At 40.7% G+C, this 18,409-nt stretch overlaps 1 protein-coding gene across 1 annotated transcript in view; it reads right to left on the bottom strand.

The window, feature by feature from the left end:
* Positions 1-18,409, bottom strand: part of LOC113035750 (calsyntenin-2) — a 338,907-nt gene that overhangs the window by 39,311 nt on the left and 281,187 nt on the right. Inside the window, exon 9 of the mRNA XM_026191409.1 lies at positions 5,180-5,342. Coding sequence (XP_026047194.1) covers positions 5,180-5,342 — 163 coding nt within the window. The remainder of the gene's footprint in view (positions 1-5,179; positions 5,343-18,409) is intronic.

Here is an 18,409-nt window from a genome sequence, read left to right as displayed (position 1 = left end):
CAAATAAGCTTTGTTGTTTCACTAGCAGGCTAGCAGGAAAGATTTTGTCTTATGCACAGTAATGGCCAATGGATTCTAGGTTTAAGACTGATTTTAACCATGAGACTAATACCATCTATATCTGTCTTTGCATATTAAAGGTTTTGTACTTAGACTTTAGCTGTTCATTCACAGCACAGGCCTCTCACTCATTTCAATGAATGCAGATCCACCTGGAAAGATCCTGTCATCATATCAGACAGTCCAGAACTGTAAACATAGCCTTATAAACACCTGCACAGTATTTTTGCACATAGAAAGTCACGAATCTGTTACTAGAACTAACCTCCCTCACCACCACCACTCACAAAGAATCATACCTCCATTAATACAGTGCTGTCTGTAGTTTCAATAAGTCTGATTTTAAGATGGTTAACATATAGTTTTGTTTTCTTTTTCACTCACAGTAAGGATGAGGGATTAAAGTTCAGCATGCATTAACTGTTGAGGAGTGGAAAGCCAAAAGTATTATAGTTTATGTAAATTGTCCAACTGAAGTGTATAAGTATTTCAGACCACAACAGAACAGGAACTATTTTTTCTACTGAAGTTGAAGCTAGTTTAACCGTGCATTCATCCAGCAGCAACCATCACACACCTTTGTGTGTGCATGTGCAGAAGGGGCGGATGCTGCTTAGTGCTCACCCAGACATAACGTCTTCATAGAGAAAGATCCGAAATCTCAGAATGAGGATGAATATTTTTTGTTTATCTGAACACATACGTGTGTGTGTGTATATCTACATATATATTCGTATCTGTAAATGAAAATATATGTAGTGTGTATATATTGTTTTTTGTTTTATATGTCTGAAACAAATAAAGATACAATACAATACAATACAATCATCCCAGCATATAATAGTCCAGGCTGTTTGGATTTGTATTGGTATCTCCATGTGCGGGAGTCGGTTTTTGCAGGGAGGAACCCCAACAGCAAGATCCAAACACAGAATAGAGCAGGCATCAAGACAACATAACACTGATTCATTCAGATATGGGATAAAAGGGAAGAGCTGGGCTGGGCTGGGGTGGCTTGCAGATGCATAGCAGCTCAATGCAGGCTAAAGCAACTAAAATAGAGAGCTACATTACATTTGCCAAATGGATGTGCCGAATGGTCACAACTGAGCCATGCAGAATGCTAAGATGGTGCTAAGATCAGGTAAACTGGCAGCAATGCAGCTGATCTTAACTTCACGGTGATCTCGAACTAATGTTGGGCAATTTACACTAAACAACAAGTAATAACAAACTAAGAAGCCTGATTTTTGTTCTTAGGCTGGTTGTTTGGTTAATTCTGCAACTGATTTGCAAAAAGAATGAGTGTTAACGCACACAGTGTGTACACACAGTAACTATTTTTCACGTTGGTGTTTTACCAGGCTCTCTTAAAGCAGACCATGATCACCTGTTAATGAGTTTAATCAGTCTGAAGCACATGCAGCAACACTACAGACCTTGTTACCAATGGCGTGTCCAGCCTGGCCAACCAGACTGGCCACCCCAGGTGCCACCCCAAAGGTAAAACAAAATTCAATCAAATATCAAATGTACGATTATGTTTTCACGGTGACGCTCAGATATCCGAGTGTAAGTGAATGCAGCATCGCTTCTGCGCTATGCGCATCACGTTAGCAAAGGTAGGAGAGCCAAGCGCGAAAGATGGCACTGCAGGAAACAATTTTTCGGTGAAAGAAAATGAGGACAGAATAAATATCCCGGTAAGTAATATCAAGTTTGTTGAGTTTAGTAAACTTCGGTGAAATTAGAATACCAAGGAAAAAAAATAACACTTAAAGAATTATTGCAGCCGTGGAATATTTCAGACAGTATGCTGCTGAGGGCAGCTAACATAAGAGTTATGAGTTATAAGATATAATCTAAGTCGTAACATTGCTGTATGGAGCTGCAGATTTGGTTGCAGGTTAACATAGCTGGACTGGCCATCGGGCATACCGGGATATGCCCGGTGACTTATTTTTTATTTTTTTTGTAATGGCATGAACAATGAGAGGTGGTGGATTTGCCAGATGCAGGTCGATGTGTAAAAATAACTCAGTTGTTTGGTGGTGGCTATGGCGGGGCTTCCACAGAGGCCAGCAGGTGGATGAGGGAAGGTGAGGCAGGAGGAGAGACCCGAGGCAGCCGCCAGTCCGAGTGTCAGGTGAACTGAACTTCAGGTAAGAAGTTATGACCTGCAGTCTATCTGGGTCAGATATAAACCAAGTTTAGGTGCAGTTTATTTTCGTTGTGGTGACTTTTTACCGTCAGTTGCAATAACTCGTACTGCGTTCTAGCCAGCTTGATGGAGTTTTTAGGTGGGTGGGTTCTATGATGTTACTGATAGTGAACTTTATTTTATTCATAAGGTTAGTAGAGTTGCCAACGGCTCCTTAAAAATATGGAATGGTCCCTCATTCAGAGAAAATATTACACGTTTCGTATTGAGCTGAGAAGAGATGCAGTTTGTCCCGAACTTTAGCTATAATGGAAAAAGACACAAAGCTGGATTTATTCTGTGTTTACGCTGCACAGCTGCCTCTTCTTCTCTCATTCTCTCCCCCTGCCTCTCCTGTTGCTACTTCAATCATGAAACTGATCAATGATCAGCTGATCGGCTTTTCTCTCTCATTTATTTATCGCCCACTTTGCGCCAGAAAGAGGAAACCAGCAGATGTCGCGCTAAACAACAGCAGCACGTTTAAGCTTGATCAGCTGTTGTTAGAATTTATTTAATATTAATTTCTAGTATCAGCTGATGTTTGCTGGAGCCACAGCTGTAAAGCTGCTGGTCATGATGTCGGTTTGGATATGTGGTGAGAGGGAAACATGAAGATGAAACCAGGAGATGTCCTTACTGAATCATCAGAGCTGAACAGGTGATGGAGAAACAGGTTTACCTTTTAGGTGACATGAATGAGTTGAAGGGAAGTTATGAACTGTTTCTGAGAGACAAATAACACCAGGATCCTTTTTTATGTAGCTGACAGCTGGTAACTGTGCAGGGGTGGATCTAGGAAATTTTTGCCAGGGGGCCAGGTAGGGCATTAACAGGGAAAGGGGGCACAAAGAAATACTTTTCTTTCTTATTCTCATTTAAAATATCTATCTTTTATTAAATAATTATCTAAATTTTACAACCAAAGTTTTTATCTGACGTAAAATGTATAGAAATCATACATATACCAACAAGACAGTGTACATCACTGTCACAACAGCATTTGTTTTCATTCAAAGTCTTTATGGCTTTACTACCTGGTGGGCCGGTCTGTAGTCAAAATGCCTGATTTTCTGTCCCAGTCAGCCCTGCAGGTTATACTGGCAGTGTCACCATGCCAGCTGACTGTATTTCATCATCAGCCAGTGTTGTTCTTTATCAATATTACCAAAGTTTACCATAAGGCAGCATAGAAAGTATTTACTTGCTTTCAGGTTTTATTCAAATGTTAATCTTTTCAGTTGTTTCTCCACTTTTTTCCTGTTTCAAAATCAAACACCAGTTTGTGAGAAGATTATCTTCTTTTTTTAACAGGCAGATAAAGTTTTGCATTGGCATTGGCTAATTTGTCAATTGTTTGTTACAAATGTTCATATTTTAATATTAAAAAATGTTTTTGCCCAAAACATATGTGCACTATATGTCAGTAAAAATACTATGCAAATATTGCTGTCCTTGAATGCTGAGTAAAGACTGACAAAGCACTGATTGTATCTCTTGTACTTTATCAACGCAGTATCTAAAAACTTTGCACCGTAGTGGTTAAAATCTCATTCTAATAAGAGTTAAAAGCGCATTCAGTTATTAGGTTTATAGGCTTATTGAATTATGGTTAATGGTTGGTAGAAATTTTTTTTAAACATTATCTGCCAATTACATCTGCCACCCTTCTCCAAATCTGTGCCCCTACCTGGCCCCCCCAACAAAAATTTTCTAGACACGCCACTGCTTGTTACAACAACCAGAATGGCTTATTTGGGTGACTGTATGTAACACAATAATTCTAGATTAAATCAATTTGCTGTAGTCAGGACAGAATCCTGACTACAGCTGACCGACCAGTTAAGACTTATGAACCATGAAATTAAATCATTACATTGAATTAAATACTCCAGAATATCAGTGGAGCACTTAGAGCTGACAAATTAGTTTTTATTTATTGTGCCACCACACTCCATCATATTATATCCTGCCTGAACTCTCTATCAGCATCCGACTGTTTCTGTAAAGCCCATCAGTTAGCAGCTATAATAAGCAAAGACATGCTACTGCACATCAGTAAGTGTTCACGTTCCTTCTTTTTCTTTTGCTCTGAAAACACATTTACAGCCCAAACCGGGCGAGTTAGACAACAGACGAGCGCAACTTTGCAAGCATGTTTGCAATCAACATACTGGATACTTAACTCTGTGCTTTGAAAAGGCTATTTATGTCGCTAATGGCTTATGTTCAGATTTTAGTACTGCCTTTACAATACACGACTGAGACTTTGGCCCCAACAAGGAAAGCACAAATAGTCTCTGAACTCCCTCTACTATTCACGGCCCCTTTAATCTTCCTGAAGGCCTACAGTGTTCAATGAAAAAAAATGGGAGAGGGAGGTGGAGTAAAGGAGGATGAATGCAAATGAAAGCCACACATGATGACCTGCTGCTGCTCCCCACATTGAGAGCCATCTTTATGTAAGGCTAAGCATCACTGAGCATTCTCATTTGGGCTATCAAATCAGCAGCATGCAAAAAAAATCCTCTTTCTTCTACCCTTATGCAATTAGTGGCAGCTATCAGTTTAGAGGACAGTTTAATTGTACGCCTTCATTCACACTCGTTCAGTCATTTGTCAGAGGCAGACTAAGTGCTCTTCTTAATTACATTGTTCATTCAAGGCCAAAGAACACGTTCCACACTCGGTGACTCCCTCAGTGCAAATACTTCAGCAGTGTTATCCCTGAACCTTCTCACATATAGAAGCAGCAGGAGGATTCTCAAAATACTTCAAATTACAGTGACCTTCATATTAAAACTTTCGTTTCAGTTGCACTTTTTTAAAATTGCCCTCAAGATGAATGAATTCTGTTGAAGAACATTAACTGAATACCTGCACCGCTCCCTGGTATCATCATCAGCTTTGGCTGCTCACCTTGCCAGCAGGCACCCACTGTGAGCTGAACATCAATCTGTGAGGGGTGGATGGGCCAGTCATCCGTCACCAGGTAGGGGTCATAGGTCACTCCGTCCACATAGAGCGTCACCACTGGGAACTCCACATTGATGACATAGTAATGCCACTCCTTATCGCATATCTGAGAGGAAAACCCAGAGAGATAAATGGAGCTTGGATTAAAAGGTTATTCAGGAAAGTCACGAGTATCCTGAATCATTTTTCTGTTTTAAGTAACACTTCACTGCTGCCTTGCTGTGATTACATTAAATATGAACTTATTACCACTGTTTCAGGACACCGTCTGAAATTAAAATGGAGTTTTTTAATATCTTTTTACTTGTAGACATTTTGATAACTAGCATTTTACAGGAATGGTAATCATTAATTTAAAAGTGCATTTGATCCTATGTATTATTAAAAAACAGCAATTAAAAATACATATCTCAAAGTAGAATCTAGGAGTCCACCTGCAGCAAGTTGTTACAAAATGTAATTTCTATTTAAGGCTAATTGCACAAGCAGGTTTATAAAATCATGGCTTTGGACCCCTACAGCCGAAAGACTTTCCTTCTGCACTAATTTATATTTGCCAATAAGACTCACACATATAGAACAGATCAGGCATGACAAGAGATATGACAGTCAGAGACAGCATAAAAAAAGGATCTTGATGAGAAGTGCTAAACACAAGGCTGGGGGACAAGAATCGGTCCAGCACAGACTCCAATCTGGCCCTATGGATGGCACAGGAAAATGTGAAGGAGTGTATAAACTTTGCACTGGACCCATGGCTGGTTACACTACACCAAAGTAATGAAGAAATAAATGAACTATTACAGGACAGAAAGGTTCTACAATAATAGGGAATTTGGTTTTCTACAATGGTTAGTTAATGTGTAGTTAAACCTACTTAGACTGACAGAAAGGTGAGTTTCTTTGGTCCCGCCCACTTAACATCAAAGTGGGTTTTATGTGGCCCATGATAATAAAAAATGAGTTTGACATCCCTGAGCTAGATTGAAAGTGGGTTCCAAAGCAGCTTGCATGTATTCAGTATCTGTAAAGCAGCTTAAACAGTGCACCATCTAAGATGTACAAAGTGTAAAGGTATCAATAAAACCATCAGCATGATGAGAGCTAGTTTCAATTACTGTTTGCTCAGGTTTCTGCCTTGGGTGTTTTTAATAGAATATGGCACCACGTGAAAAAGAAGCTCCTCCAAGAAGAGAGGTGAACGTTCATGAAACTCAGTACAAGTAGAGGAGCATGAGCAGGCTACTGAACGTAAAAGAAACACAAGCAGCAGCAGCTGTTAGGAGGAACGGATAAGGTGGCCTTTGGGGAAAATCATTTCATGTACAATTAGCCCCCCATGCAACTTTGAATTGAAAAATAGTCACGATAGCGCATGGGAGCTGACACGTGGATTATTTGTTGACACGAGTGACAGTGACAGTGTGAAGGATACTGCACGAAGAAAGCGTCTATGGATTTTTTCCAAGAGTGAAATCATTCATCACAGAGCTAGAAAAAGCTTGATGAATATTGGCAGCACAGACTTTGTTTAGATGAAACAAAATAGTTCTGACCTTAAACCATGAAGAGAGAAGTGGGAATGCTGCTGTGAGGCTACAGGAGTGCAGCAAGTTTAGGGTAGATTTATAAATGAATGCAGGTTTGTATCTCCAAATGATAAAAGTAAATCGGAAGAAGCTTCAAACGCACACTTTTCTTCATCAAACATTCTGTTATTCAAAACAAGCTTTTCTTCATTAAACATGAAAACAGGGACTGCTTTTATTTCATCATTTCTGATATTTGCCCAGTGCATGCTCAGGTTGTTGTACCCTGTATGCAGTCATGGTAAAAAGAAAATACGCTCTCAGTCACAACTAAGGTTTTACATATCAGGACATAATAAAAAATTAATTTAGTCTTTGCTGGTTCTCAAATTAGATGCTTTTAACAACACAAGACATTATATGCCATCATTATTTATTTAGAATTTAAATATTATTCACAGTCTGACCTTGGAGTGGTTGAGTTTGACATCATCTGTGTTGATGAGCAGCAACAACTGTGCCTCTAAGATCATTGCTGATGTCTTGTGTCCTTGTGTTAACACACACCTGAATGCTGCAGACCAACAAACTGCCAAAACCGCTTTTATAGAGGTGCTCACACTTGCTCATGAGCACTTAATCAAGTACATTTAATTAACAGGACCTGGCTGCTACTTACGCTCTGAATGGAAGCAGTAAGAGTCTGCACTTATATTTACCATTTTCAACCTCAGAATATAAACAGGGTGTACTTTCTTTTTACTATGATGAGAAAACATTTTAAGACACAATATTTATGCTTTGTGCATTTGCTGTGTATTGTGCATATTTTTTTAATGACCTGACTCAGAAAACATCAGTTCAAAACAAGAACAACAGGCTAGAGATGGTTACAGCATCTGATGATGTGCGTTAGTGTCAACAGGAGACAACCAAAGAAAAAAAAAAGAACAGCCTTTATGTCATCGACTTGCACAAAAAATAGACTCACAATACTGAAAACCATTTTAACTTTGTTCTTTGTCAGGGAATACAAAGCTCCCTGTTCACCAAGGAAAAAAAACATCCTTTGATCTCATTCTGTTGCCAGTTGCTTCTCATCACAGGAAATGCGTGAAATATGTTGCACACAGCAGATTGACTGACACTTGTAAATCAAGTAATGGTGAAATAACTGACTTGATTTTGGATACGTGGGATTTTAAATGACAGAGGTGATGTTTATGGTGTGTTTTGTTTGGTTTTCATTTTTCACCAGACGTTAACTACAGTAAGAATTAGTAAACTCAAAACCCTCCCTCACCTCCCGAGACCACATTGTGTGGGCGAATAAATTAATATTGCAGTACAGTGTCTCATTTAAGAGGGATGTTTGTTTTCTATTAGAGCTTGCCTCCACTTTGTGATTTAGTGTGGGAAAAAAACAGCCCTTTGTACATTAATTCTTGGCTTGGGAAGTGAAAACTAAATGCTTTCCTCTCCACTAAACGCTGACTGAAATGCATTAGTACATCACCTGTTTAACCTCTTCTGAAAAATGCTTGACTGCGGCACTCTTCGGCATGTTTGACCATTTACCCCGTCCTGCTGTGCAATTTAATTGAGTGCACTGGCCCTCTCCCGCCTATCTGTCTCTCTGTCGTTCCCCTTTTGTCGGCTTTAGGCTTTGCCTCTCAAAACTCACCGGGCCGTGCTTCACCTCTTCCTCTCTTGGCCCCTCTGATACAACCTGCGACAGCCTTTGAACACTCTGCCGGCGGTAACTTCCCTCTCTAGGAAAGAGCACTCTGCAGCCTGCTTATTAGCACCATCCCAGCGCAGCAGATGGGAGTTCTAATCAATCCATTCCATTTTCCCTGTTATTTAGGTGCGAGATGCAACATCTGGCCGACCAGTGATCATCCTGCACAGCTGCTTAACACATATGCGGCACGTCGATCTGCTGAGTCGGTGCTCAGAATTGCAGGGGGATAATGTGTTTGTGGTTTTGATGGTGCTGCATATACGATTGAAACTAACTGCATCGACGTTGATTAGCTAGTTAGGATTTGAGGACATAAAGAAGCGTGTGCAAACACCCTGTGGCTCTAATGTCAGCGGTCCACTGTGCATCGTGGGGTTTTCTCGATTTCATATGTTTGCAAGACTCATACTGAATTCATCCCCCGGAGGTTTGTACATCATCAGTTGGAATTTAAAGTGTTTTTTTTCCAATCTGGTTAAATCTCAACTACCAGATGTAAAGTCGCTTATGTACACTGGCACACACATGCTCTAATCCCTCTGACATATACACATGCACACTACTGCTTCGTTTCACTTTTTGCTGTGGAGTATTTCAAAGACAGCTCTGAGCACCTAGTGGGTGATTTACTCTTACAGCCTTCAAAAGGGAAAATGGCGCGGTGTTTTTTGCCCAAGAGGACGCTGACTGAGTCGGCTTGTGATGTCAGGTGGAGAGCCCTCTTAAGGGTATAAAGGAGGAGTGAACAAAGTGACGACATTAGGCAAGCAGAGAAAAACAAAGCAAAAAACTATTTTGATAAAATATTTTAGTAGCTGCTGATGGTTTAGATTCTTTCTAAACATTCAAAGTCACTAAATATTTGTATTTTCCCAAATTAAAAGGTTTTAGAAGATACCAGAAAGAAAATTCAACTGGACAACTGCAGGCAGAGGTTCTGTGAATTCAATAAATCATGTATGGATGTAATTTAGATGTAAGAACACCTCTGTAAACAAGACTAAAACATCAACAGCAACCTTCCATTTTATTAATCTTAAATATCAGACCCCATCAGATTAAGCAGTGTGAAAGGGAAAAGGATTCAGGAAATCTAGGGTTGATATGCAAAGAAGACAAGGTTATGAGTTTCACAGTTCTGTGAGATTTCCATCTGGCCAGGTAAAAAAAAATAAAAAAAATCTATATAATGGTATAGATGTGGACCTGATCCTAACCCTGGTTTGGTGGATGTTAAAAGCTTCCAATACCTCCAATATACACTTTATTATTAGGGATGGGTACCGGTATCCGGTGCCATTATGGCAATAACATTTCGGTGCTTTTTTTTCCTGAAATGTCACACACTTTGGATTCTAGCCAATCATTTTACCTTTGCAAGCGTAGTAGGCGGGCCCAGATACGTACGTTCTTTTAGAGCAGAGCTACAGATTAAAAATGCCCAAGGCGAAGCGGTCAAAGTCTGGCTGTACTTCACAGCAAAAGATGCAAACTCAGCAGCCTGCAACAAGTGCTTTAAGGTGATACTGTGCAAAGGAGGTAACACCTCGAATCTGATGAAACACCTGGCGACGTATAGCATTTTGTTAAAAGCCGAGAAATGCGCTGTATTTGATAGCTTGCTGCGAGACCTCACACCGGGCACATCTACTGCGGGTGGGTTGCCTGTTATCGGACCCGGAGTTAGCAACATCCCCCAAGAACCCGAAGAGGAGAGTCCTGGCCCCTAGCCCTGCCAGTGTAGCAGAAATGATGAGGATGATGATGGCAGCAGCAGCCGTTCTTCTCTGCGTGAGTAGCTTAATGTTGTTCGTGTGTAATTTACATTGAGTAGGCTAACCACGTTATTAAATTAATGCATGTAAGGTGAACTAGCAAACACCGTCGTAGTTACATGTGGCTGTCTTCTTGTTTGATGGCAGATACTCTCTTCATCCTGGCCAAAAGCGCTAAAATGACCAAAGAAAAAGTGGAAAACAGCTAAACATGAGAGGTATTTGGACAAAGTTTGTGTTTTTTCCATTGTTTAAGCACTGCTTCCAGCCAAGAGTGATACCATATATGCCCTATAGCTGCAGAAAAGGCTAACATTGTTATCTCTTTACAAAAAAAAAAGCTGAACATGAGAGGTTTTTGGACCAATTTTGTGTTCTCCATTCTTTAAGCACCGGTTTGAGCACCGTTTAAGCACCGGCACCGTTTCAAAAGTACCGGTTTGGTACTGGTATCGGATAAAACCCAAACGACACCCATCCCTATTTATTATCAATCCCTGCACACCTGCTTAGACAATTTAAATTCAACCAGCTGGGCGGCACAGGTGTCCTACATACAGTTATATAGATGCAGGCCAGGAGCTTCAACTAATGTTCACATCAAACAGCAGAGTGGGGATGAATATGTAACTTTCACCATGATATGGTTGTTAATGCTGGCAGATGAGCTATAATACCTGACTCCTGTTAGCCAAAAACAACAGCTACAGTGGGCACAAGGTCCTAAAAAGGACTCTTTGCAAAACAACTAATTAAATGACAAACTGATTTCTGCTGAAGCTGCCCATGGTAGACTCAGAATAGGCTCAGAATGCATGGCTTCATGGCTCTAACCTTTCTTGCTTTACTTGCAGGCTGCTGCTGGTGTAATGGAGTGTGGAATGCTTCCTTGGCACACACTGCCATTGCTAATACCAGACAAATGTTGATTGAATGCCTCAGTTTATCTGAGTACTGCTGCTGATTATGTGCATCTCTAAATGGTCATAACCTAACATCTTCCCAAAGGTACGTGCAGCATGACAATGCTTTTTCACAAAGACAAAGTCATCTCTGCTTTCATGAACATAAAAGTGACGTTAGTGGAATTCATGGACCCTCGTGGGAGACAGAACTGTGTCCAGCAAACGTTTTTGGGATGTGGCAGAATGGCAGATCTGCATGAATGTACAGAATGTGCACCATGTTAATGCCAAGGATCACTTCTGATGTGACCTGTCAGTGCCGGAATTGGTCCAAAGGTGTGCAAAGAGACAAGCTTAAAGGTGACGTCGCCAAAAACTAAACGAGGTAAGGGTTTTGCTTTACAGGAAGAATTTTGTGACTTTGGAGGGGGCTAATTGAGTGTATCACATTTTATTGTAGGGGTAAGGTTTCTGCCTACATAGAGAAGGTTTGTTTGGCAGGAAGATTATTAAAATATCTTTTAGTTACCTTATGAATAGAATTACCAAATGCATAGCCAGCAGTGGACTTATTTCAGTAACATCAGTGCACCAACACACCACGAATGGGAATGCAGACAATACAAATCAATTAGGCTCAGTTTTTATTTCAATGCAAAGAATCATCATTTGTCAAAGTGCTCCGCTGGCGAATTTCTGATGAATTACCTTCCGCTGAAAACGTTGGGGTAATTTTAATATACCATAATCACCACAGTGGATGGTAGGAATGTGTGCAAGTAAACAAGTGAAATCTTTCAGCATGCTATGAAAATCTCTCCTCAGTGTCTCACTAGAATGAAAAACATGCCCACGTTAACACAGCCTTGCTTTTTTTAAATATTTTATTTTAGTTTTTTCACTCCAGTGCAGTGTGGTTTTCTGTTTCACTGTCTGACAACAGTGTTGCTGCTCTGAATGCAATTTATATCGTTGTTCGCCAATTTTTCCAACTTGCTCAATAAAAAAATCAACATAACTTTACATTATTGGAAATCTGATACCACTGTGTGTAGTCCGAGAGCTGCAGCGCGTAATTTCATTGCAAGAAGCAATAAAAAGCTCGGTGCATCCTGCCGAAACATCCGGTGAATTAATGCTTTGTTTGTGTGAGTGTCTGAGTCACGCTCATTATAGATTTTGCTGTGTTTTTCCATTCTTGGTTTAAATAAAGCTAAAACAACGGTGCGTAAAAATACACAAGCTGTATTTATAGGACTGACAAGACCTGGGTCTGCTTCAACAAGCAGCTGTTCTCTACCAGTTAAGTGCTGAACCAAGACCCAAGGAGTATGACGAACTGCATTCAGACAGGATGATGATGAAATCCAACTGGTGGAGGTGGCACAAGCGCCTGGCATCTTCCCAAAGAAATAAATAATTCGAGTTTGCGGGAGAAAGTAGACTGCTAATAATGAGAAGATGCCAGCTGGACTCGGACAAAAAAGCATTGTTCTGTGTGCATTTGCTGTGTGTGCGAACAGAGGGAGAAAGAGCCATAGAGTCTGCAATGACGCGTAACAACACCCAACAAATCCAGCATCGTTACGTGTCAAACTCCAAAAACTTCAAAGCAGAAATTAAACTTGATGAGAGCACTCCTGACTCGCCTAGCTTGTAGCAAAGCAAAAAGTTGAGTATTCCCTAATCCCTCCACGTTCCCGTTTCTCTGCCTCATGCAAATTGACAGACGGAAGGAATGAATGAATGAAATAACCACACACACAAACAAAGGAGACAGAAGATGTGAAATAACCAGAGGACAAAGAAAGGAACGTGAAAGAGAGTGAGAGTGATGTATAGGCCGGAAACATAACACATCAAAGACCCCTCACCGTCTCTTGGGGCACTTGAGAAGAAAACAAAATTGCTATCTGCCCCCCCCCCCCCCCCCCTACCCCGTCTCACTCTCCTTTTTCTCTCTGCAGTTTACTCTGTCTCCTTTTCTTCTTCTCCAATGTCTCCATTAGAACTTGACTGAGCAGTTGTTGCCTCAAGTCCTTTGGAGTTGAAAGTCTTAAAGAGATCTGTCATCCAACCCAACCTTTTAACTTCAAACAAGAGATGGAGAAACGAGATAGAAAAAGGTAGAGAATGAAGAGAGATGAGGTGATCTAGGATTGGAAGGTGGCAGGGCAGAGAGATGACAGCACGGGAAGGAGGGAGGCTGCAGATGAAAGAAAGAAAGGGACGAAGAGACGGCGGAGGAAATGAAAACTATATGAGAAAAGACTTTAGGAGGGAAGTACGGAGAGATGAGGAGAACTTGGGAGGAAAAGTGACTCAGAGCTGCAACAAGGAAAACCTTAGAAACAATTATCGAGGCACCCAGCAAATAACAGAAGAGCAGTTCAAAAATGTCCTATACTCTCATGTCTGTGCGCTAAAGGGGAAACAGCTAGTTTGCTCACACTTCTGAAGCTCATACCCAGCAGTTTTTTTTCCTCCATCCGAAGTATCCAGAACTTTCTTTCTGAGTAACTTTTCTTCATGGAGCTGAAAGCTTCTATTAGACCATTGTGTATCTTTCCCAAAGACCTGTGACCATTAGGCAAAGTAGTCCCCTGATGTACAGACAGCTTTGTACTTACAGGACTTTATAAAAATGCAACAACCAGATTACGTCTCCGTCTCCATCACAGTTATGCGATGTCACACAGTCTATGTCTGTGTGACAGGTGGTGCACACACATGGCAGGTGCAGTGGAGAGGATGAAGGGGCAATGGGGAATGTAAAGAGGTGTGGGCAGGTATATGTTTGCATTTCAACTGCTGTAAAAAATAGGAGTGTGATATTATATTTCTGTTGCTCAAAACTGCTAGATCTCTTCATTTATTTTCTGGCTCACTTGACCACCACCACTCATTTGTCTGTCTCTCTTGCTCCTATGCAAAACGCAACCAAAGCCTGCGCTGCCCAATCGATCCACTTCGGAATTCTATTTGTTATCTTTTTCATTTGTTCTGTTGTTTCTTTGGCTTCTGCAAGTTTACTGCTTTTGTTTTTCTTGTGGTTGTCCTTTCTGTGTTAGACCAATCAGCATAGATTTTTTCTGGGCTGTTGTTCAGGAGCACCTACTCCAGAGTACCTATTGTTTTCAAAAAATCCAATCAGCTCTAATCAGCAGACCTTTTGGAACCATCATAAAACTGCCCAGAAAATGGTCTGCTGTTTTCTCAGAGCAGACAGGCTCTGGGTTTAAAGGGGGCTTTATTATTTATTGTGTATATGGACAGCTGGAGACACGATGGGCGAGCAGTCATTCCTGTGATACTTCTTTGTAGTCCTCTGTCTGGGGTGCACTCATAGTCAGTACAAAAACCAGCCAGAGACACAGATCCCTGTACAGGCCCTCACACTCACTGTCTGATGATGAAATTTCAGTCACTTTGACCCAAGTGGATCCTGGCAGATGTTTAGATGGAGAAAGAATAAGGCTCAATACTTAAGGAAACTCATTCATTACACTTAAGATGGATAAGGATATCCTTATGCTTATTTATTAATTACAGCCTTAGGGGTACTCTCTCAAGATGCCTCCAACCTTTATGCTAATCTCAGCTACCTCTCGATGCGAAGTAATAGTTGTAGCTTCCCCCTTTTATTAAAAAACAAACAAAGAATCTTAATTCCCACACTGACCGTTTTATTTTCACATCATTATATTTCGAGCCTTATTTTAGCACCATGAAGTAAAAAAGAAGACTGTTGGCAGAAGAGGGAATGCAAACCATGTTACCAGTGCCAATCTCAGACTCTTTGTTAACAGAATACATCATGACCTTTGAACTACTCTGTGAAGAGCCACTTTTACTTTTGAGAATGTCATCGCTTTCGCTACCACATGAGGTCACATGGGAAGAAAATGTAAAACTGGTCAGTGGAAGAGCTGGAACCAATACCCACTGCTCTGTTTCTGCTGCCCAGCCTCTATAGCCTTAGCATGCCTCAACCAGTTTTTTAACTTGGAAGTGCAACTCTCTACAACACTGATAAATTAGTGACGTTAGCAATATTAGCACAACTGTGTCATGCTAACTGTGTGATGGCAGGATTTGCGAGTTTTACCCATTTTAAATAGACCACCATTGATGGGAGCCATTCTTTGCCATGCTTGCAGGGATGTCTGTCAGTCCATCTGATCGCTGCTCCAACAGTCCAGGATAAACTGCCTCAAACAACTGTAGCTGTTGGCCATTTGTCCAGTGCTTTGGTTGATGACCAAAGCAAAATTGACATTTCTCCTCAGCTCACTGTTAGTTGTCTTAAATAATTATGTTTAAGCTGAAGTTCCTTGCATTTATCTTTACATGATTATTTAATTGGCAACTCTGGTAAAAAACAAATTTAATGCAATCTAATCATGACGTTATTTTCAGCACTTAATGCGACGTGACTGAGGACACATATTGAAAGACGGTTTAAAGAGGAAGTAAAATAGGTGGAAGAATGGAGCAATGGAGGGGGGCCTTTAAGGCATGCTGGAGGAAAGATGCACAACAGAGATTGATGAGCACTGGAAAGAAGGTGACTTTACAGACGGCTGTGCGGGGGGAGGGGAGACCAGGGAAGGAATAAGAACGCTATAGTGCAGGCGAAGTGGAAACAGAGGTGTAAAATAAAGGGATCTGACTGGCTGGGGGATTGGATGTTGAAGCACCAAACAAATCTGGAAATGATCCCATTATGACAGAGAAAGAAGGTCATCAGCATAATGTAGCCTTGTGTTTAACAGGAGGATCAATGACAGGGTAAAAAATCCACATATGGGCAGTGCAAATGCAAAAATTTAGCAGCAGAAGTAAAGAGAATATTGAATTTATCTTTGTTAATAAAGGGAGTAGATCTAAAAAGAGCATAGGGGTCAAAGAGACAAACAAATTCAGACTGTTATGCAGAAGTATGATGGTTTCATATCTACAAGGGCAGTGACAAGAACCTGAGGCATCTGATATTTAGAGAACAATCAGGCAACATTAAAGTAGGAGCCTACTCACAGACATCTGAGGTTGAATTTGGTATTTTGTCTCTCTCACAACAAAAAAAACAGTAAAACCGAAAAAGAATCTCCTCCAAACAATTTTCTTTTTTTGTACAGAAAATTTCTACATACCACAGAAACCTGCACACCTCAGTCAATGCCAACTCCATTAAAGCAAAGGCTCTTGTGCAGGCCAAGCTGTCACGCTTCAGAAATACCCCTACCCTTCAGATTCATTAGCAAAGTGCCGTTTGCTAACACATAATTGCTATAAATCATCGTCAGCTCCGTGTCAACATGGAAAACATTATCATGTCAATTGTTGTAAGCGTCCAAAACCGGGTGTCTGAGAGCCCATAATTACAAAAATAGAAGAAACAATTAAAAGAGACCGATAGCGATGGAACTCTTTGGTGTACACAGGATGTTACTGTATGCATCCCCCAAATTGTGTGTATGTATATGCGTGTGTGTGTGTTTGTGTATATGGGAGAAGCACTTGAAGGTGACTATGAATTACCGGCTGGCAAAAGTGACTAATTAGAGTAGCAATTATACAGCCGCTCCCGGCAGAGACTGGGAGTCAACAGCCAAATGACCTCTCCAAGAGCTCATAATGGGTTGCCCACATAAATAGGCACACATACACATGTGCACACAAAAGCACAATAATAACCACCAGGTTGTTAGGCTACGTGGCCATTTCAGTAAGACTGATCACGCTGATCGTGTCAATGTCGTGCTGGATTTCTACATGCAGAGATGCAAAATGGTTAAAACACGGGGACTTCTTTGTACTTAAGTGGTTTACAGGTCGTAATATAATGCATACAGTATGCAGTATGGTCAGCTGGTTGGACAAAGACGAAACAAATTTCCTCTTTTTTTCAGTTCTGCGGGCCATGAAGTCAAGCTCACCCACAATACCGGCAAATCAGGTGATCTCAGTCCCAGCATGCATCAGCTGATGGATCAGCTGATGGATCGGCTGCTGCGTGCACATCCAAAGGGCCATCCCATATAGACTTTTAATCTGCTTTAATCTGGCCACGGTTGCAAGCCACTTTGCAACCTAGCGCTGCACCAGCGCTGCCTTTAATAGTGTGTCTGATGAAGTCGGATGTTCTTTCTTTTTCAGCAAGATTATTTAAACTACCGCACACTTTTGGAAAGGTTACTGGAAATGCCAATTTGAGTGTTTTTTTCCATTAAAGAAAAAAGCTTTTAGAATAATGGAGGAAAAAAACTGAGGTACCATGGAAAATCAAAACACTTTGGTACATTGTCATAATCAAGCCATCAAGCCATCAACTTGTTTTATCAGCCTAAATTTAACATTAAATACTCAATTTGCCTGCTTTTTGCCATATCTCCAGATTTAATTAACATTGCACCAGCCACGTCTGTTCTCTCAATACAAGGCACGCCTGACAGAACACGATTTTCACAGTGGTGGTTCCCCTCAAAGACAAGTGTTTCTGACATTTAAATGGCTTAGGAGGCAAATGCTGGGCTTTATCTGTTTGGATTTTATACACTGCCTTTGCTGAAAGTTTAAAAATATGAGGTAACGTTAGGTACAGATGCTCTACTTCGTGCCTGCATTCTAATTACATTTTTGTACTTCAGGAGCTTTTTGTGGCCACTAATTATGATTACTTTAGCCCCTCCAGTGCAGCTCATTTTGCCGTGAGTCATGAGAATAATTTTCTGCACCACTCTCCTAACAGATCTGTGATTTTAAGTTGTTCATTTAAAGATAGAGGGAGAGAAATTAGGCACAGGGTGATACTGGAAATAAGTTGTCAGTGGTTATCTGTATAGCCTGCAACATGACTGCACTGAGTTGTACATGCTCTTTTTATTTTAGACCTTCAGGTAGGGTGAGCAAATTTAAATCTAAATCTAATTCTAAATGCAGGAGAAGAAATATTAGCGTGTGGGACAATATTTCATGCTTGATAAGGGTTTAGAAGTGATCCATGTACTTTTAAGGGCATCACTGTAAATACATGAAAGCCCTCAAGGGTTAAGCCACTCTGAGAACGTTAGGTATTTAGATGCTTAGATGCTTGTGGCAATTGTGAACAGACAAACACAGATCGAGAGGGTTCCCAATTCCCCAAATGACTCAATATGATTGTCAGTGGCTCAGGGGTGCTGTTAATTTGTGGGATGGCTGTTAATTATCTATCAGAG

Source organism: Astatotilapia calliptera, chromosome 14 (assembly GCF_900246225.1).
Source record: "Astatotilapia calliptera chromosome 14, fAstCal1.2, whole genome shotgun sequence".
Classification (NCBI taxonomy): Eukaryota; Metazoa; Chordata; class Actinopteri; order Cichliformes; family Cichlidae; genus Astatotilapia; species Astatotilapia calliptera.
Note: the sequence above shows the minus strand (reverse complement) of the source record. Positions and strands in the feature narration are given on the sequence as shown.